The sequence below is a fragment of the Littorina saxatilis genome, linkage group LG2 (assembly GCF_037325665.1).
Source record: "Littorina saxatilis isolate snail1 linkage group LG2, US_GU_Lsax_2.0, whole genome shotgun sequence".
Taxonomy (NCBI): domain Eukaryota; kingdom Metazoa; phylum Mollusca; class Gastropoda; order Littorinimorpha; family Littorinidae; genus Littorina; species Littorina saxatilis.
The window spans coordinates 80,207,249-80,231,673 of NC_090246.1; the positions used below are offsets into that span (position 1 = coordinate 80,207,249).

General features: G+C 42.5%; 1 protein-coding gene across 2 annotated transcripts; it reads left to right on the forward strand.

Annotated features, from left to right (window-relative positions):
- The first annotated feature begins 45 nt into the window (after nt 1–45).
- On the forward strand, nt 46–18,883 carry LOC138959847 (uncharacterized). Of its 2 annotated transcripts, none has more exons than XM_070331489.1 (9): nt 46–131; nt 2,337–2,523; nt 3,076–3,305; nt 8,754–9,000; nt 10,720–10,957; nt 12,670–12,845; nt 14,519–14,734; nt 15,493–15,715; nt 17,117–18,883. In XM_070331489.1, exons 2-9 carry the CDS (start codon nt 2,413–2,415, stop codon nt 17,623–17,625), a joined length of 1,950 nt encoding a protein of 649 aa, XP_070187590.1. In that variant the 5' UTR covers nt 46–131; nt 2,337–2,412; the 3' UTR covers nt 17,626–18,883. The 2 variants fall into 2 exon arrangements, with proteins under 2 accessions (XP_070187590.1, XP_070187591.1); XM_070331490.1 differs by lacking the exon at nt 46–131 and adding an exon at nt 531–664.
- The last annotated feature ends 5,542 nt before the right edge of the window (nt 18,884–24,425 follow it).

Consider the following 24,425-nt stretch of genomic DNA (forward strand, 5'->3'; position numbering starts at 1 on the left):
AAACAGCTTAACATCAACTTTTCGAGTATTTTCATTGGATAAAATCAGCATAATGTGCGGCTACCCTCAGCATATTGACGTAAAGACGGACTGACTCGACAGACAACAACAGACCGTCTGAAACACCGAAGGTAAGAAACCATTGTTGATTTTATGTGTGAAAAACTTAGTACAAACTAATGACGTGACGATATAGAAGACATTATGCATATTTGTCTTTAGATCGCGAAGATTTGATAATGCGGTGCGGCGCATGCTTGAGTAAGCAGACGACGTTTATGACATGTTCAACATGATGATGATGTTCAGTGTATGAGATCTCGACAAAAGTCCATGTTGTTTGTTTTAACGGCGATCGTCTGTTTCTGTAACGTTTATTTGACACATCAGGTGTTGTTTACTGGATGGATTGACGATTGTGTAAAAGCTGCGTCGTTTAATGTTTGTTAGACTGACGGAGTAGTGCTATGAACAGGGCGTACGTGAGGAGACTCAAGCTCATAATGGCGGATTAACCTTGAACTTGAAATTGAGCTTGACCTGAAAGAATGCGTGGTTCAGAATCCACGCGTGGTCAAGTCACTGAGTACATCTCTGTGGGTCACGTTCACGTACAGGGGCATTGTTCGACGAATGCATCGTGATTGGTTACAGTGGGAATAAGGTCAGCAGAAGTACTTCTTTTGAGCGAGAGAGTTCGATCCTTGTACTATAGAGGATCCGAGGAATGCATGATTACTGGACCCTCTTCAGCTAAACTCCTTGAATGCTACAACCACTTTTGGCATGGTGATTCATTATTACTAGACCAAGGACATCATTTGCAGACAAACCATGTATTAAAGCAAAGTATTCTGCAGTTACAACTTTTCCATTGACTTGAGTTTGTATGACTGGTTGGGAAGAATCATTAGTCTCTTTAAAATATGACATATTTAGCTCGGTCATTTGTTTGCACTCAATGATGTTTTGATACCAAGTACACGTAGATATTGGATATGGTTCAGCCAGTCATTTTTGCTTTTAAGGTTTGCAGGTAAAACAATATAAGATGTTTGGTGGCTTGTTGACAGACCAGCTTTTTTGTTGGTCCAAGGGGACCATATCGTCTTTTGTTTCATCTTTATCGACCAAGGCCGAAGGCTGCGGTTGATAAATATGAGACAAAAGGCGATATGCTCCCCGAGGACCAACAAGAAAATGCTGGTCTGACGACAAGCCACCAAACATCGTTTTTGTCATCATTTTGGTTGTGCAACAAAATGCACAATAACCCACAGGGAGACGAATTTTTAGAATCCAACTCCGGGCCACAATTACAGAGATAAGTTGCAAATTGACCATGAGTCGCCGCGGTAATTATCAAAATTGATTGGGTCTTTGAGAGTGAATGCTTACAATCGGTAAATCGTTGTCCTCGGAAACACAAATCCAAAGCCGCGATGGTTCCACACATCAAACAATCAGCCTGATTGGCTTTTACTTTGACAATCCACGTTTCACCTGAAAGCTCAAACCCATTCACCACCTCGATTTATTGCATGAGATTTATTTCCCAGGTGTTTGTGAATGAAAACTCGTGAAAATGATGACAATAGATTTTATCTCACGAGCTGATGAATTCAAACGCTTGTCAAAAGACAAGGAGGTAACTGTTATTTTTGTGTAATTTTTTTTTCTTTTATGATAAAGAAAGAAAAATTAGACAAAAATAACACAGTTACATTCTTGTATTTTGACAAGCGTTTGAATGATAAATTATCCCAAGAAAGTTTTTTTATTTGATAAAATGTGTTTTAAATCAAAGAATAGCCCCTTATACAAACATAAAATACAATAGAAAACAAAAGAAAGTTTTCCACATGTTAAAATAAGCAAACGAGCACATTCTGAACATCTGCGTTTACCATTAAGCCGCATGCGTGAGGGCGTCTGTGCTCATATCCATGTGTACGTGTCTCGGTCATAAAAAATAGGATTCTTACAAACCAACCCTTCCAAACTATGAAGACAAGGAAAATTGTCTAAAGTTTTATTGCCATACATATATATTTCGGCAATTGTTCTGAGAAAACTGATTTCAAGCAACATTCCTGGGATGCCTCTGTGTGTTTCTGTGTGTTCTTGGTAAAGTAGGGCTTTGGAATACAGGGGAAACCCCCTTGTAAACTTGTCCTAAAAAAATCCGAGAAAATCCGGTCTTAAAAAGGAGGGAGTCTTAAAAAGAGGGGTACATTTATTTACGTTATGAATGGAAGATGTTAAAAAAAATCAAGGTCTTAAAAAGGAGTCTTTAAAGGGGGTTCCAATGTAACAGTTTGTTTCTTTGCTTTCAGGGCCAGTGAGACTCGTCAGGTAGGAGGACTTGAGGACTGTGACTGTGATCGTGTGACGTGTGATCAGATCAACAGGATGAGCGACATGGCAGTGGTGGAGAAGGTCAAGCGGCGTATCGAGGACCTTGAGCAAGCCATTCAGCGTCTGGACTACGTCAAGCGACACCTCAACCAGAACTCATCACAGGTTGGTGGAATATCTGGTGATGTCTCGAGGAGGGCCTCGTCCAACAAATTCATTCGTTCTTATTTGAATTCTGAATTCTGTGTCCTCTTTATGTAGATTCTTACCCTGCAACTGCAAGCATGAAAGTACAGGAAGTGCCAACAAAAATGAAAACCGACAAAGAATATGGTTTTAATTTGATGTTTTTAAGTGTGAGACCTTCCAAGCTTTCATGTGTATTTGTCAAGCTAATGTGCTGACACATGATGACCCAGCCGGATCTCTAAGCCAACCCCACAGCTCCCAGGCACCATGCTCCAGCTCTCGTGCATTGGTGGCTAGGAGCTCGAGCACGACAGCCAAATCTCCTTCGTGGCGGCTCTTTTTATTTTTTTTATCATTTTGTTTTTAAATTATCTTAAGTCAGGGTAACACTAAAACATGCCCCTAATGGTTGAATCGCAAGGGCGTTAAAAAACATTTATCATCCGTGTGCAGACTAAGTTTTTGAAAGAGGTTTGCTTGAAAGCCTTCGTGTGAAATGAGAGACTTTTTTTTAAAATCAATGTTCAGATCAAGTCCCAGATCCACACGTCCATCAGCCGTCAGCTGGAGACGCTGCGTCAGCGCGAGGTGTGGCTGTTGGAGCAGGTGGACACGGTGGTGGGGGGCAAGGAGGAGGTTCTGCACGGACAGCAGGCGCGACTCAACAAGGCGCTCGGCATCCTCCACTCCTCCCTCACCCACGCTGCCCATAGCGACGATGAGGCCGCCACCAGACACCTTGTGCTGGCCTTGGAACAGTGAGTGTTTTGGTTTTGTTGTTGTTGTTGTTGTCTGCCACCAGACACCTTGTGCTGGCCTTGGAACAGTGAGTGTTTTGTTTTTTCATTTTCATAACTTTATTGTCCTAAAGCTGGGAAAGTCGGGTCACTTCCTCCCTGTGGAAAGCTAACAGCAACAAGTCGCGCTACCCAGGTGTGTGCGTGTTTAGGTGTACCGTATTTGACGGATTACAAGACGCACCGTTTTATAAGCCGCACCCCCGACTTTTAACAAAACAAGAAGAGCAAACGCTCGATCGAGTCACTTTCGCAGTTCTGAATATTATATGAGGCATCAGATGGACAGGAAGAAATTGCTATTCACAACACAATGAGTCACGTTCACATAAAATTTGAGCCCGGTCACTTTTATAGTTTCCGAGAAAAGCCCAACGTTAAGTTGTGTGTTGCCGAACAGAAAAGGCTAGTTATCTCCCTTGTTTTTCTGATAACGTTCGTAAAAGGCTACAGATGTAAATACTTTGATGTAAAGAATAATCCTACAAAGTTTCAATCACATCCGATGAACTTTGTCAAAGATATAAAATGTCTAATTTTTCCTTTGACGCTGACCTGTGACCTTGAAAAAGGTCAAAGGTCAACGAAACCATCGTTAAAGTGTAGAGGTCATTGGAGGTCACGACTAAACAAAATATGAGCCCGATCGCTTTGATAGTTTCCGAGAAAAGTCCAACGTTAAGGTGGTGTCTACGGCCGGCCGGCCGGCCGGACAGACTAACACTGACCGATTACATAGAGTCACTTTTTCTCAAGTGACTCAAAAAAATTGGGACGACCCACGTATAGGCCGCGTCACTATATTAGCCGCCGTCGAAAAAAATATAATCAGATCGTGTCAATCAATCAAAACAACCAGGCAAACAAAAGTACGGTATTTGGCGAAATCGGCTCCGAGAGTAAACAAGTGAAACAAAGAAGAAAAGTGAAAAAGTTTGAAGAAAAATATCACACACACAATTTGTAACCAACACACACATATAGTCCCGCCCAGAATAAGCTTTTTGGGGATGATTTACGACTTTTGCGCACATTTCGAGCAGACGAAAACACAGCATGGCGGCTCTCGCTCCTCCAACTATCGCGAGACACAAAAAACCGAAATCTCGCGCGCGCGAGATCCTGATACATCCGGTGTTTCTCTGTTCGCTATCTTGTCACGACGACTTGTTGACGAACGAAGATTCGCGAAAGAAAGAGAAAAGCGCCGAGTCTTGAGTAGAGAGCTAATAAAGTACCGGTAATCGCTAATCGAGCGAAATGAAAATCCGCGGCGACTTCCATTAGGTGAATGCTGTTCAAGTTTAGGTAACGTTTTAGCCGCATCTTTTTATAAGCCGCAATGCGATTTTTTTTTTTTTAAAAAAGTCGCGGCTTGTAGTCCGTCAAATACGGTAATCAGCCATCTGCACTTATGGCAGATTGACGGGGGTCTTTTACGTGCCACTGCCGTGACATGGGGGTGGAACATATATATACCGTCTCTGAGTCTGCACATAAAGTTGACCCGCGTCCGGCCCGGATTGAATCTGAGACACTAGGATCACAAGTCCAGTGCTCCACCAACTGAGCTACCGGGCCCCTGTGTTGTTGTTTTTGTGACAGAGCTACACTTCATGGTCTCACTTTTTTGTTGATGTGAAAATAAATCCTTTGTAAAATCTGACAGGAATGAACTGTTAAGTTTTACTAGCAACCAGATTTGAGGTGTTTTAACGATATAGTTGATGTATATACAGTGGAGTCCGGGTACAACGAATCTCAAGGGAGATACATTTTAGTTCGTTATATCAGTAATTCGCTGTAGAGTTTTCAACCCTAAATGGCCTCAAGACAAGTTTTCCCACTCACCTTCAAATGATCGTCCCATCGATCTTTCCTTGGAGAGTACAATCTCTGCATGTTTTCAACAGCTTCATAATATAATCCATAGAGAGGCATAGTAGCATGGGGCAAGCTAGGAAAAGATAACTCTCGCTGCAAACCACGCCCACGCAAAAATCCGGTCGGCGATTTGGCTCCGGACCCCAGGGTCAGGTTACGGCAAAGTACGTCGTTTTGAGTGGTTGGTTGTGGACGATACTGACCGGTACCACTGGCAGATACATAGGGCTAGAGGTGCATCGACATTGTTTTCGCCAGGTCGCGAGAATTCTATAAAATAAATGCAAGCGAACTTTTGTCATTTGTTTCTTTTTGCGATAGGGCGAGTGCACCACCGAAATAAGTTGATGAGAACGTAGTCGGGCGTTTCATCTTTCATTAGCAACTGAAAAAATAAGGGGAAAGTTCCGTAAAGGTTCCCATTTCAACGGAGGAAACGACCTACCCCCCTCTTCGACAAGTAGTTACGGAGAATGCCGAAGGCTTCCGAGCGAGAGTCACGTGACCCGAAGGTATAATTTTGGCGGTTGTCTGCTATTTTGTTGTTCCGACAATGTGGCACATCTGCGCTTTTCCGACGCTTCACACAGCAATTCTGCGTATGGATACTTTTTTCAGAAAGATGAAAGTCTAAATCGCCGAAACTGTTCTTTGGTAAGTACGGAATCCAACAAAGAAATGGCTGACGACGATTCGAATGCATTGGCGAAACCGAAAGTGAGAAGATGCCATCATCATCATGGCGGAAGACAGCGAGTCGGATAGCGTGTTGAAATGATTAGGCTGATTCGTTCACGCTGATATTTCTCAAACTGGCAAACAAAAGAAACTGTGCGGATGGAAGTTTAGTTTGAATTGAAGGTGAAGCATGTTGACCAGTTGTGGTGGTGGTGATGGTGGTGGTGATGATGGGATGGGGGGGGGGGGGGGGGGGGGGGGGGCAGTGTTGACTTTGACACGAATAGAGTACACAGTCAAATTGGGAAACAGGTACGATATTGGATCAAGTTATAACTTTCTGTATGCCCTTCATAGGATTTTTTGGGTATGGTAATTTTATCACTTTGATATTTCATATCATTAAAATTACCCATTGTGTTGTATTGTAATTACAGTAAAACCTGAGTCTAGCGGACCCTTGTTGTAACGGCCACCTGCTACATACGGACAGTTTATCATGGCACGAACACGATTTCAACAATAACTAACCTTTAACGGGCGGACACCTGCCACTTACGGACGCGGACACGATTTTTCGGACCGTAGGAAGTGTAAACACTGTCACAAACGGACACAACGTACATAAAAACGCAACTTCGAAAACTCGACTGTTATGCAGTCAGTGCTCGGCAGCCGTAGCCGTAGCACAAATGGTTGTTGATTGGTTGTCCTGTCCCTTTTCTGACCAATCAGTGGCTTGTTTAGATGGAGACCCACTTTCGCTCACTCACTTTCGCTTTTCCGCATTGTGGATACAGTCACAACCAAAAGCAACAGTAGACTACTGTGTTTGAAAATGGAATCTCCAGCAGGAAAAAGAAAAGCGTTGACTTTAGAGCAGCGTGTCGCTGCCTTGGAAAAACTGGATAGCGGCCAATCATGCCGAGATGTGGCGAAGGAGATGGGATGTGGTAAAACACAGATCGCGAGGATCAAATTGGAAAAAGAAGATGTGATGAAGGAGTGGGAGTCAGGTGCGCGAATCGACCAAAAAACTGTGAAACGTCGGAAAACGCAATATGAAGACCTGAACAACGTGGTATGGGAGTGGTTTTGTACTGTTCCATGCATTTATGCTGAGACTAGAAAAACTGAATGAAACAAGAGCTGACCCAATTTGGTCGAGACACACTGCGGAATTTCCCGTTGAATGACTGATGAAGAGTCAGCTATTTTTAGCTTTGTGACGTCCGACTTGCGTAAGTTTGAATGCACAGTGTGTGTAGGGAACGGGGTAGGGTGGGGGGGGGGGGGGGGGGGGGATATGTTGTTGTTGTTGTTGTTGTTGTTGTTGTTTGCTACATGTATCATTTGTTTACTCACATTTTCAGTGAGTCTCATGTTCAATCCAATAAATACATACTACAGGACTGACAAAAAGTGTCTTGTTCATTTTACGTGCTCTTTGTAAAATATTGCCCCGGCCCCTCCACCTGTGAAGAAGGGACACCTGTCTAATAGGGACACTATTACCATTCCCCAAGGGTGTCCGTTAGAGACAGGTTTTACTGTATTACAAATACAAATTACAACAGTCAATTTCTTCTGTTTGGTCATAACTATATATGCATGAGTTTAAAGAGGGAAAAAAGTAAGAAAAACCACTGGCTGGTAACACAACAGAAAGCCCACAACACTGTGTCTTGCAAAAGTGTGTGTGGGGGGTGGGTGGGTGGGTGTAAGGCAGCAGCAGCTTGAGTGCATGAGGTAAGTAGTAAAAGGGATAAAAACCAACACAAATACAAAGACAATATTGTAGTTGAAAAGGTAGTGAGTGGACACAACAACAAATAACTGATCATAAATATATTTACATGTTATATCAAAATCAATATTTTAATTTTATCATGAATGGACCAGTCATTTTGGTCATGCAGCTTTTATTTCAGTTCAGCATGTTCATAATTATGCAGCAGTAGGGAGGTTGACATTGTTAGAAATTACCTTAGAGACAGTTTTTTTGTTTACCTAAGAATTTTTTTAACAAAGGAATGCATCAGACTCGGTATGTGCCTAATTTATTGGAAGATTAACCAGATCTTATTTTTCCATATTTGGAAGATAATCCTGATTCAGATGTGGAACGACCATCAACACATAAGAAAAAAATTAGCAGCAATGTCTGGGCAATGTCTCGAGTGTTATCAAAATATGAAAAAAAATCGAAGAGACCGCCTGAGTACCAGCCAAACAACTTGTGATAATGCATGTTTCAGCTACTAGGTACTACCCTGGCCATGTTTCTTCTCAAGACATCAAAGAGACCACCCCATAGGTCACTGACCCCGGTGCAGGAAGTGTTTCCTCTCTCAGATATGACAGGGGAACCACCTCTCAAACCAAAAACAGGGTCATTGACCTCTGGGAAGAAGGTCAGTGTCAAGGCATCACAATGGACCTGCCTTTGATCTCCCGGCACACACAGAGCACACATATTTCCACTCTGTATTCTTCCTTTGATGTGCGGCTTATTTTCATTCTTGGACCGTTTGTTACCCCTATACTTTTACTTGTGTTTGTGTATTTTTGTATTTGGAGAGAATTATTGACATCAGTTCGTTGTAGCCTTGTGACTTTTAGAGACAAAACGGCTCTGGGGCGATGTTTGTTTTAATAGGGGTTTGTTATGCAAATGAGTTCAAAAGGTTCGTTGTAGCCGGAAAGTAACAATTAAGTAAGAAATAGAAGGCTGTCTGCCGGGAAATCAATGGCAGTTCGTTAAAAGCGGGATTTCGTTATACCCAGGTTCGTTATAGCTGGACTCCACTGTACATGGTTTCTTACTGGCGATTTCTGTGTATCCAGGTTGAGCAACACAGAACTGAAGGCAGAGGAGACGCCCTACATTGCTTTCCGCGCGGAACAGGCTGCTCTGCGAGAGTCCATCCTGAGCTACGGCCGCGTGGACTCGAACGGCCTGCCCTTCCTGTCGGCGTTCAACGAGGAAGACGAGCCATCGGCATCCCTGCCGCGCCACCTGGAGGAGTACGAGGACTCGGAGCACCACGTCTTCTACAAGACCCTGCAGGACGGCATGCCCGGTGGCTCCAGTGTAAGTGGTTTCACTTGGTGATGATTATTTGGTAAATGGGTTCCATTGGAAACCATGTTACCAAGTTGACATTTCTTTACTTGACAGAAATGTTAACTACCGGTATACACATTCTTCTTCTTCTGCATTCGTGGGCTGAAACTCCCACGTACACTCGTGTTTTGCACGAGTGGAATTTTACGTGTATGACCGTTTTTACCCCGCCATTTAGGCAGCCATACGCCGCTTTCGGAGGAAGCATGCTGGGTATTTTCGTGTTTCTATAACCCACCGAACTCTGACATGGATTACAGGATCTTTTTCGTGCGCACTTGGTCTTGTGCTTGCGTGTACACACGGGGGTGTTTGGACACCGAGGAGAGTCTGCACACAAAGTTGACTCTGAGAAATAAATCTTTCGCCGAACGTGGGGACGAACTCACGCTGACAGCGGCCAACTGGATACAAATCCAGCGCGCTACCGACTGAGCTACATCCCCGCCCCCCCGGTATACACATTTATTTCAATGATAAATACTGTTCCATTATCAGACCTGTTTACCAGTACGATTTGGGCGTATTTTGTACGCCAAATAATTATCGGTACGCAAATACGCGACACATGCACAAAATACACCTAAGAAAAAGTCTAGAATACGTTTTCCGGTGTTGGTGTGCTGATTACGGAATGGTACAACTGATACCGGTTTCGGTCGAAGGGAGATAACCATGACAGCGAGTCTTAAGCTGTGGAAACCTTGTTCAGTTGGCACGTGCGATCGTCAGGACAATCGTGGCAAAATGAAGCAGAAAAATGTGCCAGTTTTGGATGACTGTACCAAGTCTAAACAGCAGAAGCAGCAGATTTTCTTGGAGAAATATAAGAAAGAGCCAGGAATTGTGGAGTCTACTATGGGAAAAAGTCATGCACACTGCAAGTATTGTAAATCAGATTTCTCCGTTGCCCATGCTGGGAAATATGACATCGAACGACACTGCAGTTCCAAAACTCACCTGGACAAGGTTGCTGCAACGAAATCCGCTGAAAGCTGCCAAGGAATTATGAAGTTCATTCCCGCAAAGCAAATCCTGCCAGAAGAAAAAGCTGTAGTCCGCGCTGAAGCAATGTTTTCTGAGATGATTGTAAATATGAACTTGCCACTGTCAACCGCAGATGTTATTTCACGAACTTCATCTTTTCATTATCAATCTGTTTGGAAGACACTGGTTATAATGCTATAAACTGGCAGGTAAATAAAATTGTTTTATCCCTGTTGTATTGGAAGGAGTTAAATTCTGAAGGTGTTCACAAGACATGCTATTCTTACACAAACACGTTTGCACCCACGCGTACATTTTCCCTAGCCCCATATGGCTTTGCTTGCAAAGTACACCAACTTTATGAAAAATACTCGACTTTTGGGGAAAGTACTCTTGCCTCGGGTTTAGGATAAACAGGTCTGCATTATTATCCTTGGCCTGCAGAGAAAGAATTAGAAATACTTTCACATTTTGTTTGTCCACATTTAGTAAATTACAAGGGTTTCAAAGTACATCCTCTTCTTAACATGGAAACCAAAGGATGTGACATAGATTTGAATACTTAAAATTGAAGAAAAAAAAATGTGTTTGCTGTTGGGCCTATAAGCAAAAAAGTTTGACTGTGTTGCTGTGTGTCATTGGAAATCTGTGTGACGATGTTGGCCTTTAATGCAGTATTTTCACTGTGTGTCGTTGTAGATCCGTGTGACGATGCCCAAGCTGTCTACGCGAGTGGAGGACTGGCTGCTGAGACCGGTACTCCAGCTGTCCACGTCGAACCCTGAGGTCCAATCGCCCACCTCGGAGAGAGCCGGTACGCCCGCGTCCCAGACGTCGTGCTCCATCCAGCACTGGCTGTCGCAGATCAAACACAACCCTGATGGGGAGGAGGATGAGGACTTTGAGATTGTCGATCACTCCGGCTCCAGTCACAGAGGCAAGCTTCTAATGATTACTTTGAGATTGTCGATCACTCTGGCTCCAGTCACAGAGGTAAGCTTCTAATGATTACTTTGAGATTGTCGATCACTCCGGCTCCAGTCACAGAGGTAAGCTTCTAATGATTACTTTGAGATTGTCGATCACTCTGGCTCCAGTCACAGAGGTAAGCTTCTTGTGATTACTTTGAGATTGTCGATCACTCTGGCTCCAGTCACAGCGGTAAGCTGCTTATGATTACTTTGAGATTGTCGATCACTCCGGTTCCAGTCACAGAGGTAAGCTTCTAATGATTACTTTGAGATTGTCGATCACTCTGGCTCCAGTCACAGCGGTAAGCTGCTTATGATTACTTTGAGATTGTCGATCACTCCGGCTCCAGTCACAGCGGTAAGCTGCTTATGATTACTTTGAGATTGTCGATCACCCCGGCTCCAGTCACAGAGGTAAGCTATTTCTGATTATTTTCACCCATTTGGATATGCAGGACAGTGGAAACTCTGTTTTAAGACCCTCTATTATCTTATTCTTTTGCGTTCATGGGCTGAATCTCTCAGGTACACGTGTTTTTTTGAAACCCTCTATTATAATACTCCCTCTACTGTAAGATTGCATTTTCTGAGATGTTTTCTTCAAGCGTCACTAATTTTACCTCCATCCCAAAGACCCCCTCTGTAAAGACCTACATTTCTCATATTTAAAAAAGGAACAAAACAGGTACCACCTGCACTTCTACTCAATTTATTATCATTGAAGATTGTTTTAAGACTTTTCATTGCGGAAATTGGGGCTGCACAGCTTAGTTGCAAATTGACCATGAGTCATTGCGGATTTGGCAATGTACGTTTCACCTGACGATCAAACCCATTCATTACCTCGATTTGCCATATATGAACATTATAAGATGTTTGGTGTCTTGTTGACAGACCAGCTTTTTTGTTGGTCCAAGGGGACCATATTGTCTTTTGTTTCATCTTTATCGACCAAGGCCAAAGGCCGTGGTTGATAAATATGAGACAAAAGGCGATATGCTCCCCGAGGACCAACAACAAAATGCTGGTCTGACAACAAGCCACCAAACATCGTTTTTGTCATCATTTTGGTTGTACAACAAAATGCACAATAACCCACAGGGAGACGAATTTTTAGAATCCAACTCCGGGCCACAAAGCATCGTCACAGTCGCACGAGATAACATGTCAAACTTTTATGTGACGTCAAACGTAGCTTGTTGACGCTTTTCTTCCAGTCTGAAAATGTACAGAGCTGCGATCATACGTGTGAGTTCAGTAATTAGTGTTGAGCATATTTCTTTTCTTTTAAGTGTTTATGACTTTTCGTTGTGGATTTTGCAATTACAGAGATAAGTTGCAAATTGACCATGAGTCGCCGCGGTAATTATCAACATTGATTGGGTCTTTGAGAGTGAATGCTTACAATCGTTGTCCTCGGAAACACAAATCCAAAGCCGCGATGGTTCCACACATGAAACAACCAGCCTGATTGGCTTTTACTTTGACAATCCACGTTTCACCTGAAAGCTCAAACCCATTCACCACCTCGATTTATTGCATGGGGAACATGAGATTTATTTCCCAGGTGTTTGTGAATGAAAACTCGTGAAAATGATGACAATGTGTTTTGTTACCCAGCTGATTATGAATGAAAAGTGGAGAAAATGATGACAATATTTCATGTTTGTTGTGTCAGCGAGCCCGGTGGAGGAAGAGTACAAGCCGCTGGCCCCCGTGTGTCAGGAGGAGTACGTTGACGTCTTCCGTCACATCCCTCGCGACATGCGTCTGTGGCTGCTGCAGGGAGGTAACTCTGGCCCCGTGGAGGAGGACCTGCACACCTTCTTCAGGCACATCCCCACCGACACCAGCGTGAGTGTTCATGTCTTAGGTTGTACATGTGCTTCAGTTGATGGTGGGGTGGTTTCACTCAGGCAGACTTGGGAACCCGTACAATTTTGCCGTATTTTGTACACATGATTGTTTAAAATATGATCAGTACGTTCAGTGGAATAAAAATATGACGAGAAAAATTCCAAGACTACTTTTCTTTGCAAGTGTATCCCAAGGCCGATCCAGTAATATTACGGTGTGACGGATGCGTTTGAAGCATGGATGTTCAAATGCATTGTGGATTATGCTCATTTTTCTGAAAATACACCAAGTTTGTTTGAGAATACTCTAAGTACAAACAGGGGTTCTCAGGTCTGCTCAGTATTTAGAGATTGCCTACTCAATTAAGATGTTAGATGAGATAGAGAGTTTATGAAAGTACAGTTGAACCTGTATATAACAACCTCCCATGAGATCTACCAACAGTGGTCATTTTAGACATGTTGTTCCGGAAAGGTGAATCGTACAGTAAAAAGTCGTCGGGCATCCTTCGGGGTGTAGTTTGTGGTTGTTAATGTCATCAAGAGGCAGGTGTGGATTTATTTTGTGATTGAATGATTTAAGTCTTACTGACAGGAAAGAAAGAATGTTTGCTTACCGTTAAGGTGTTATTGATTACTGATTGTTATTTATGAATATTCACTCCTTGTTTTGTTTTTGTTTGGGTATTTGGTGGAAAGATGCTCATGTTCTTTACTTGGTAGGAGGGGCATCTTGAAGACAAAAGAAAGCTGTCTTGGTAAATGTCCACAGGGCTATGTTAGCAATGAGATTTGTAGTGCCTTCCACTCGATAAGTTATCCACATAGCCAAAGGTAAATGTCCACAGGGCTATGTTAGCAGTGAGCTTTGTAGTGCCTTCCACTCGATAAGTTATCCACATAGCCAAAGGTAAATGTCCACAGGGCTATGTTAGCAATGAGCTTTGTAGTGCCTTCCACTCGATAAGTTATCCGCAAAGCCAAAGGTAAATGTCCACAGGGCTATGTTAGCAATGAGCTTTGTAGTGCCTTCCACTCGATAAGTTATCCACAAAGCCAAAGGTAAATGTCCACAGGGCTATGTTAGCAATGAGCTTTGTAGTGCCTTCCACTCGATAAGTTATCCACATAGCCAAAGGTAAATGTCCACAGGGCTATGTTAGCAATGAGCTTTGTAGTGCCTTCCACTCGATAAGTTATCCACATAGCCAAAGGTAAATGTCCACAGGGCTATGTTAGCAATGAGCTTTGTAGTGCCTTCCACTCGATAAGTTATCCACATAGCCAAAGGTAAATGTCCACAGGGCTATGTTAGCAGTGAGCTTTGTAGTGCCTTCCACTCGATAAGTTATCCACATAGCCAAGGCTTGTGAGAGTCGGAGTGGCACAGTAGTTAGAGTGCTTGCCTCTCAGGCTGGCAGTCAGGGATGGATCCCCACTCGGGGTGAATACTAATACCCAAGTTTTCCGAGTGCTCTCTAGTCCGCCTAGGTGGAAATGAAATGGGTACCTGACCTTCTTTAGGCAAAAGCAGCGATGGATAGGAGATGGGCACCACCCTCATTTGGCTGGCCCTGGAAAATTTGAGATTTCCTACATCTTGCTCCCCTACGCTCAAATAATGGTTATGGGAATACCTTTACCTTACCTTGCTTTTTGTGATGTGACCAGGTGTGGCTTGCAACGGCCCGACGTCAGCTGGAGACTCTGGATGAGCTGAAGCGTGGCGGGTGGTTCCGTCACATCCCCACCGAGATGTCAACCTGGCTGCGTCGTGCCCATGACAAGCGTGCATCCGGCGCCCAGTCAGCCATGCCCGACATGTTCGCTCACATCACGCGTGACAGGAACACATGGCTCAGCCGACCGGCTAACGAGGAGGTGGAGGTAGGCTTCACAGTGTACTTAAGGCCCCCCCCCTCCCCCCCAATGTTTGTATTTGATAAGGCAAAAATAAGAGGGTCGGTAGGTTGGTTCCTTTTCTCTATTTTATTTTATTTTTTTATTTTATTTTTTTAATTGAAGTTTTATTTTATTTTATTTATTTACACTGGCATATGGCTTTTTATTGTTCAGAAATCCTGCGCACTAATGATGAGTTTTAGTGAGGTCTGTCATCACACGGTTCGATGAAGTCCAGCGTTCAGTAGATACATTACTTATTGTATCCCTTGTTTTGCAACTGTTATATTCCTCAGAGCAAGAGAGCTTAGGATTGGACAGGTGTTCTCTACTTGGTTACCTCCCTTGCTGTGTTCAGCTTTTATGTTATTAGTGTAGGGTAAAAAACAGTAATACACGTATAAATCCACTTGTGCTAAAACATGAAGTGCCATATATATGTTCCAGAACCTTATGCTCCGTTTTTTTCTCAGGTTTTTTGTTTGTGCCTTTTTTTTCTTTCTGAGGAAATTGTGTCATTTTATGTTAGGAATCCATTATCATTGGCATTACAGACCTTCTGACTTTTGCTGTTTGATTAGTTACCTCCCTTGCTTTGTTATTGTCAGTTTTCTGTCACATAATTTTTTTCTCTCTCTCTCTCTCTCTCTCTCTCTCTCTCTCTCTCTCTCTCTTAAACACACAAACACAAATTTGTCTCTCAAGTCTGTTCTTCATATTGCACTTTAAGATGACACTTTCAGATGCAAGCCCAGGAAGCCAGAAGCGTGCTGAAGACAGGTGCTGAGGGCAAGAGCAGTTACCTGGCCACCCCCTCCCTGTTCCCCACCCCCTTGTGCTCCATCCCCGACGTGATGAAAGACTACCTGACGTCTGCTCCCCCGGCCATGGAGTGCTGGTTGCTACAACAGGAAGCTGGTGGCGCCATTGTGTCTCCCAGTGACGTCACTTTGTCTGAGCTGCCTGGTGAGTTGTACACAAGGTTTACTACAGGGATTCTTCTAGTTAATATATGTACAATGGGCGACGGGCGCAGTGGCGTGGTGGTAAGACGTCGGCCTCCTAATCGGCAGGTCGTGTGTTCGAGTCCCGGTCGCTGCCGCCTGGTGGGTTAAAAGTGGAGATTTTTCCGATCTCCCAGGTCAACTTATGTGCAGACCTGCTAGTGACTTAACCCCCTTCAAGTGTACACGCAAGCACAAAACCAAGTGCGCTCGGAAAAGATCCTGTAATCCATGTCAGAGTTTGGTGGGTTATAGAAACACGAAAATACCCAGCATGAGAGATGTTCAACGTGCGGGCTACCTTACCTGCCTTGACCTCTCACCAATTCATTGTAAAGCGCTTAGAGAACGTCAAGCGCTCTATAAATCTCCCATATTATTATTACAATGACAGCAAACTGTGAGTCGGAAGGATTTATAGGCGCTGATTAGTAACTGAACTTAACTATTCAACAAGAATAATAAGAATAATAATAAAGAACTTTTCTATGACGTGGGTCCAATCAATTGGCTCCAGATGCTTTACAATTCCATCCTAAAACAAACAAGCAAAAATTTAACGAGCATTGGAGCATACAAATAACTGAGATAAAACAACAACAGCAAAAACACCAAGCAAACAGGGCTTTTATGACAAAATATAGTCACACGCAGACACACACACACACACACACACACACACACACACACACACACACACACACACACACACACACGAACGATGAAGATTGAAGGATGGGCCTTTTCTTACCGTTTGTCCTGAAGCCAGATTAAATTGCTAGATTAATTAGGTTGATCATTGACGTTGTGTAACTGACAACAACTAGGTCCAGTGAGGTTGTTTCTGTTTGAGTTTTGAAAGCGTTAAGTTCCATAAAGTGGGAATAGCCCAGTGAATGTTGGTCACTGCTGTGAAAGTTGAGAGGAGTCAGTTCCTGTGGTCTTGGGGCTTGTTGATTTAGTTCTCATGGAAAAGCTGTGCTTTGAATAAGAAAAAACCCAAGTGTAATGGCAGCCCTGAAAGTCAAAACAATGGTGTACTAGCCTTTGGCTATTGCTTCTAAAAATTTACTAACCAGAGAGCAAATTTTACTAGCCAAACCAACCATTTTTTTCAGCAACTTTACTTGCATTTGGCGAGTAGATGAACATTTCTACTAGCCAGTTACATGTTTCTGCTCGCTATTTTACTCGCCACTTTCAGGGCTGAATAGAAGTCCAGTTGGTTTTCATTAAGTTAGTGGTAGGGCTTTAGAGAGACAAGAGGCTTTCGCTGTTAGATGTTTTGACAGGTGAATAGTGGTAGTTCCATAATGCTTGCGCAATTGCCTGACATTAATTGTGTGACTACACCATGTTACAGGCATCCAGAGTTACCTGAACAGCAATATCAACAACAACACCTGGCTGGCTCGCCCCCAGCAAGAAGAGAAGGAGGAAGAAGTCCAGCTCTCCACCGATACGGGTAGCTTCTTCTCCCACATATCACGCAACAAGTCTGATTGGCTGAGAAACACCCAGGGCAAGGGAAGCTACTCCAGCCCCTCACGCGCCATCGACCTGCGAAACGCAGCCAAGGCGGATAGCAACATGTGGCTGAGGTCAGGGTCGTCCCGTCTGACGGAAAAGTCCACCACCCTCCCCTCCTCCCCGCTCGACAGTCTGCGCCAGTCCCACAGTCACATGACCACGGCTGATTGGTTGCTGGGTGGCGAGAGGAGGGACGACGACGCGTCCAAGTCAGACAAGTCATGGACGGTCTGCTCGTCGGAATCGTCGCTGTCGTCGGTATCTTCCCTGCAGTCGGTTTCGTCCGGTTGCCAGGCTCCCCCACCGGATCTGGCCGCCTGGATCTACCAGAAGTGTCTGTGATCCTGTCCGGTGTCGGGGATCCTACCTGGTGTCTGAATCCTCTGCTCTCAAGTCTGCTTGTCACAGTCCCATGGCTAATGGCTAGTAACACCTTGATTTCATCAAATATCACTTTCACTTGGAGTTCTGTTGTTGTAGTTAATTTTTTAGCTGAAACCCTACCCAACAAAATTGTATGTAGACAAATGATTGCATAGGTTATGTAACAATTATACTTGAAAATGTGTTACCTGCATACACACACACCCACACACACTCACACACACTCACACACACTCACACTCAAGAGGGATTTTGCAGCCGACTTAGGAGAGGTCAACCAATGGATTTCTGAATACCTTTTATTTACGCTTTTGCTTCAAGAAATCTTATTAAAATTTGATTGTGTTTTTGAGCATTTCAAACAGGAATGCACACACTTATTGCTGGTGAGATCGGAATTAGTTGAAAGTGGAGATATTTGAAAGAAAGGCGTGGCTACTGGAGATGGGAAGAGAAGATTGAACTTTGCAGTTGAAATTATGAAAATCATGTGAAGATGACACAGGGAAGAAACCTGTTGATATGACTGATATTTTTTTCAAATATATATGTAAAGTGGAACCCCCCTTTTAAGACTTCCAAAGATCTGAGAAAATCAAGTCTTAAAAATGAGGGAGTCTTAAAATGGCGGTAAATTTACAGAGGTTATGAAAAACCAAGTCTCAGAAAACAAGTGTCTAAAAAGGCAGGATGTTTTTAATTGGGGGGATCTTAAAAGGGGGGACCGGCACGGTTGGCCTAGTGGTAAGGCGTCCGCCCCGTGATCGGGAGGTCGTGGGTTCGAACCCTGGCCGGGTCATACCTTAGACTTTAAAATTGGCAATCTAGTGGCTGCTCCGCCTGGCGTCTGGCATTATGGGGCTAGTGCTAGGACTGGTTGGTCCGGTGTCAGAATAATATAATGTGACTGGGTGAGACATGAAGCCTGTGCTGCGACTTCTGTCTTGTGTGTGGCGCACGTTATATGTCAAAGCAGCACCGTCCTGATATGGCCCTTCGTGGTCGGCTGGGCGTTAAGCAAACAAATATACAAATCTTAAAAGGGGGGTTCATCTGTATCAGGTTTTAAGGAAAAAGAAAACAATAGAGGCAGTAAAAGATCTGTGACCACAGGTACATGACACTGTTTGGAGGTAAGAATGTTGCAGTCTTCCTGGCGCCTCTGTTATTCAGGCTTATAAGGTTGTGGACGTCTTGACTTGACTGACCTGCTCTATATTTCTGTTCTGTACAATCCACGCATGGTTCGTGATTGCATCAAACTCGGTCAACAGGGTAGCCAACACTAATTTAAAATAACCATTCAGCTTTCAGAAAAAGCACTAAAGTGTAGCTCTGAACTTGAGGGAGTTACTTCCCTTTACACACCTAACCCGAGGAAAGGTGAATTATTTTGTGTTGTGAAAAATGCCTTTTTTCCAGTTTCGTAGTCTGCTCATTTTGCGATCAGTACTAGGAATATTTCTTTAACTTGTGTTCCATGTAAGATTGAGTAATACTCACATATAAACAATACAGTTCAGTACTACCCAGGACAAAACAGCAGGAGTGTGTCGTTGTCATGGAAGGTTGGCGTAACTCTTTTGAAACTGATTTTTTAGGAGAAGGACAAAACTGATTATTATAATTATGAAATAGTGTTTATATTTGTTCCTGGTATGGATAGGAAGTTGAAATTTTTTTAAATCATGCATGGAATATTTCTCATGGAGAATGAATTACCTTGTTTGCATCAGTAGTATGAAAATAGACCAGGTGAAAGTTCAAACTCCGACCTTGCCATTCGCATGCATAAAACCGGATATTGTTCGTTCTGAGATGGCAAAATTTTCGAGCGTAGTTTTAAACTAGATTAGATAATATTACTCTTAAACGGAAGCCAATCAAAATAATATTGATATCGTCGGAAAGCTTAATCTTTCCTCTTTATGTCTTTAGTAGCGGGTTGTTGCTAATTTTAATGGCTTATCTCCGCGAGCGGAGTTTTCCCGGTTGGGGTCAAAACAACACAGCAAAAACTTCGTTCCGACGTCAGAAAAGCACAACTTTGCAACCATTTTCACACGCGTATTTCAAATGTTAGATTTTGAATCTAATACTTCATTTTTGTATTAAAGTAACTATGAAGAATCAATTATCATCTTGGTGTATTCTTTTTATTCATTTCATCTCATTCCGGCGAGTTTGAACAAGTTAAAAACCAGTGAAAAATCACACTCGGCGTCACTTTTCGCCACCCGCGAAGAGCACTTTGGAATACCTAGTCTAAAGCTAAAGAAAAATAAAATTTTAAAAAAAGCCAAGAATCGAGTTACGCCAAAATTCCTCGATGACGTCGATTTATACAGAGAAATGCTGATAACACAACAAATATCAATGGACTTCAAAAATTGAATTTTGGAAAGGCACCAGGAAAACTCAGGCATGAAAATTCTCCGTATTTTCCGTATTTTCTGTATTTTTGAAAAAAATAAACCGTATTTTTTTTTAATTTCCGTATTTTTCCTTTTTTTTTTTTTTTTTTTTTTTTTTCCTAGTCACAGTTATAGTAAAATAGTTTTGGGGCCATGTTTGAATCCAATTTTAAGGCTCAGATAGCCCCAGATTGCACCAAATTGCACCCTTGAAAAAAAAAATTTCCGGGGGTGCATGCACCCCCGGACCCCCCTAGAAGTCTTTGCGCTTCGCGCCTGCGAAACTTGGCGCCACGCGCCTGCAAAACTTGGCGCTACGCGCCTTCGAATTTTTTTTTCAGTATTTTTTTTTTTTTTCAGTTTTTATGCCTGAAAACTGAAAAAAAAAAACCCGTTTTTTTTCCTTTCCAAACCAGTGTCTCGCCTGTGTCTCGGACACTGTGACGAGTCAAAGGTCTGACTGGGAATGACCTGCAGTAAAATGGGAACGTTTCGTGTGAAAGGATTCCATTCTTGTGATACTTTCCTTTGTGGGAACAAGGTTTTATTCACAGCCACAGGGGCAAAGATGGAATGTTTGGGGGCTTTTGTGGTTGGTGGTGTCATTTTGGGGGAAGCTTGTTTATGGAGGGGGGTGGGTGGAGGCGAACTCTTACTCTTGACAGAATTGTCACAATGAACTCAGGGGTGCAAGAGTGAATGTTGAATGGAAACAAAGATAGAATTGCTGTGGTTGTTTAAAGTTTTACACTGACGGTAATTAAAATTGGTACTTTGTATATATTATTTTTTTTAAGGGACAAACTCGAACCAGGGTTCGTACAGGTCATGGAAAACCTGGAAAGTCATGGAATTTGATTTTTAATTTTCCAGGCCTGGAAAGTCATGGAATTTCAATGCAAGTCATGGAAAGTCATGGAATTTAACAAAAATAAGAAAGAAAAATAATTAAACTTTAGCAAGCCAGCGGCTATTTTCGTCGCCCAGCCATTCCCCCCCCCCCCCCCCCCCCCCCCCCTTTGTGTCGCCAGAACAAGGCTTGTTCGTATGACCAACTTCTCGTTCGTATTTGCATACGAGAATAACGGTATTTTTAACGGCACTTGAGCCAAAGCGAGGCTCACTTCCTTCCGTTATCTCGTCGTGTCGTCTGCGCTGCATTTGAGTCGGTTTCGTCGTAGAAACTGCGTAGAAACTGACTCAAATTCAGTGCAAAGCAAGCCAGTGTCAAAACTGGCAGTGACAAGACGTCAAAAGTTTGCGTGTTCGGAAATGGCGACCTGTGATTCATGGAAAATGTTATTGGGGCTCATGGAAAGTCATGGAAAAGTCATGGAATTTTGTTTCTAAAAACCAGTGGGGACCCTGTCGAACTCTTGACAGAATTGTCAGAATGAATGCAGGGGTGCAAGAGTGAATGTTGAATGGAAACAAAGATAGAATTGCTGTGGTTGTTTAAAGTTTTACACTGACGGTAATTAAAATTGGTACTTTGTATATATTATTTTTTTTAAGGGACAAACTCGAACTCTTGACAGAATTGTCAGAATGAATGCAGGGGTGCAAGAGTGAATGTTGAATGGAAACAAAGTAAGAATTGCTGTGGTTGTTTAAAGTTTTACACTGACGGTGGTGAACATTGGTACTGTGTGTGAACGGTGATCGTTGTGTGGTACGTTGGATGTAGCATTCGTGTTTGTCATGTTCACTCAAGTGTCTGTCACTTGATGCATTGGGGAAAATTACTCGTCAGGTTTAATAAAGAAAATCCAGCACTCAATTGGTGTAGCTTGTCACAATCATTTGATTTTGTGCGTCATTATCCTTTTAAAGTTTTCTTTGCCTTTCATTTATTTGCTTTTTTTCTTCTTCCTTTCAGATTTTTTGTTTGTTCTTTATGGTTGTGGGTTACTTGTATGCTAGCACATTAAGCTATGTTAGTGATGATTAATTATTTCGCAATTGAATTTTTTTTTAATTTGAGTACACCTTCTGTTTTTTGTTTTTATATTATATTTTCTGTTACTCAGATTAATCACAAATTGTCAATAGATTCATTATAGGTTATGCGACGCACTTTTACTTTAGTTTTGAATTGTTAGGGTTTTGTTTACATTATTCTTGATTATTTATATCAAATGTGTTTTCCCACTTTTTGTCATGGCATCTAGTAATCTATTATCGATGTATGCTTATATTTGTTTATCACAATCAGTTTATGTCTTTATTTATCTATGAAGTTATTTTCATGTTTGCTTCAAGCGTGAATTTAACTTTGTGGGGCACTTGATTCTTTTTTTTTCCAAGTCTGTATTTGTTGTACCACAGAGACAAATCCCGTCGCGATATAACCTTGAACGGTTGAAAACGACGTTAAACACCAAATAAAGAAAGAACAGAGACAAAATCTATGTTCCCAATGCATAATGAGAAGTCAAATAAACTGCATGCTTTCAGCATTAAAAGATGTGTTATGTTTCTCTGTGTGTGTGTGTTTATGTCAGTGTGCATGTGTGTGTATGTCAATGTGAGTGTGTGTGTTTGTGTCTGTACGTCAGGCTGTGTGTGTGTGTGAGAGTGTGTGTATATGTCGGTGTCAGTGTGTGTGTTTGTATGTCAGTGTGTGTGTGTGTTTGTATTTCAGTGTGTGGGTGTGTCAATGTGTGTATGTCGGTGTGTGAATCGATAGCATTTTGTGGTCTTTTAGTTAAGTTAGTTGCGCAGCTGTGTGTGTAACTGCCTGTGAAGGACAACAGCTGTTCGGCATTGAGCATGCTATACACTTTGTCTTGTCTTTTTCCACTCAAAAACAAAATCACCTTAAGGCAGCAGGTGTGTGGGTACCCTGTAGCGAACAGCAGGGAGCGACACTGAATCACACAAACCAGGCATTTGTATGTCAACACCCAGAACAGTAGATCCCATTATATTTGTTTAAACCTCCAGGGGTAACTTCAGAGGTTATGCGGAGAAAGGAGAGGGTTGGGTGTCTGAAATTGGATCGTCTTCGAAGAAGGGGTTTACCCTACGCGTGAATTTAGGGTGACACACAGGTAGGCCTACACTTTGCTTGCTTAGTTTTGGAAAACAAGTGGAAACACGAAGATTGTGAGCAGAACTTTTCACAGGGAAGACTGCAACTTTAAAGGCTTTAAACCATGCTTTGTGTGTGCCCCATTCCACAAGGTTTCTCAGCATCATCATGGAATGATCACTGCAACTTTAAAGGCTTTGATTAACCATGCTTTGTATGCCATACCACAAGGTTTCTCAGCATCATCATGGAATGATCACTGCAACTTTAAAGGCATTGATTAACCATGCTTTGTATGCCCCATACCACAAGGTTTCTAAGCATCATCATGGAATGATCACTGCAACTTTAAAGGCATTGATTATCCATGCTTTGTATGCCCCATACCACAAGGTTTCTCAGCATCATCATGGAATGATTCACTGCAACTTTAAAGGCATTGATTAACCATGCTTTGTATGCCATACATCAAGGTTTCTAAGCATCATCATGGAATGATCACTGCATGTATGCCATACCACAAGGTTTCTAAGCATCATCATGGAATGATCACTGCAAATTTAAAGGCATTGATTAACCATGCTTTGTATGCCCCATACCACAAGGTTTCTCAGCATCATCATGGAATGTTCACTGCAACTTTAAAGGCATTGATTAACCATGCTTTGTATGCCATACATCAAGGTTTCTAAGCATCATCATGGAATGATCACTGCAACTTTAAAGGCTTTGATTAACCATGCTTTGTATGCCCCATACCACAAGGTTTCTAAGCATCATCATGAAATGATCACTGCAACTTTAAAGGCATTGATTATCCATGCTTTGTATGCCCCATACCACAAGGTTTCTCAGCATCATCATGGAATGATCACCGCAACTTTAAAGGCTTTGATTAACCATGCTTTGTGTGTGCCCCATTCCACAAGGTTTCTCAGCATCATCATGGAATGATCACTGCAACTTTAAAGGCTTTGATTAACCATGCTTTGTATGCCATACCACAAGGTTTCTAAGCATCATCATGGAATGATCACTGCAACTTTAAAGGCTTTGATTAACCATGCTTTGTATGCCATACCACAAGGTTTCTCAGCATCATCATGGAATGATCACTGCAACTTTAAAGGCATTGATTAACCATGCTTTGTATGCCCCATACCACAAGGTTTCTAAGCATCATCATGGAATGATCACTGCAACTTTAAAGGCATTGATTAACCATGCTTTGTATGCCCCATACCACAAGGTTTCTAAGCATCATCATGAAATGATCACTGCAACTTTAAAGGCATTGATTATCCATGCTT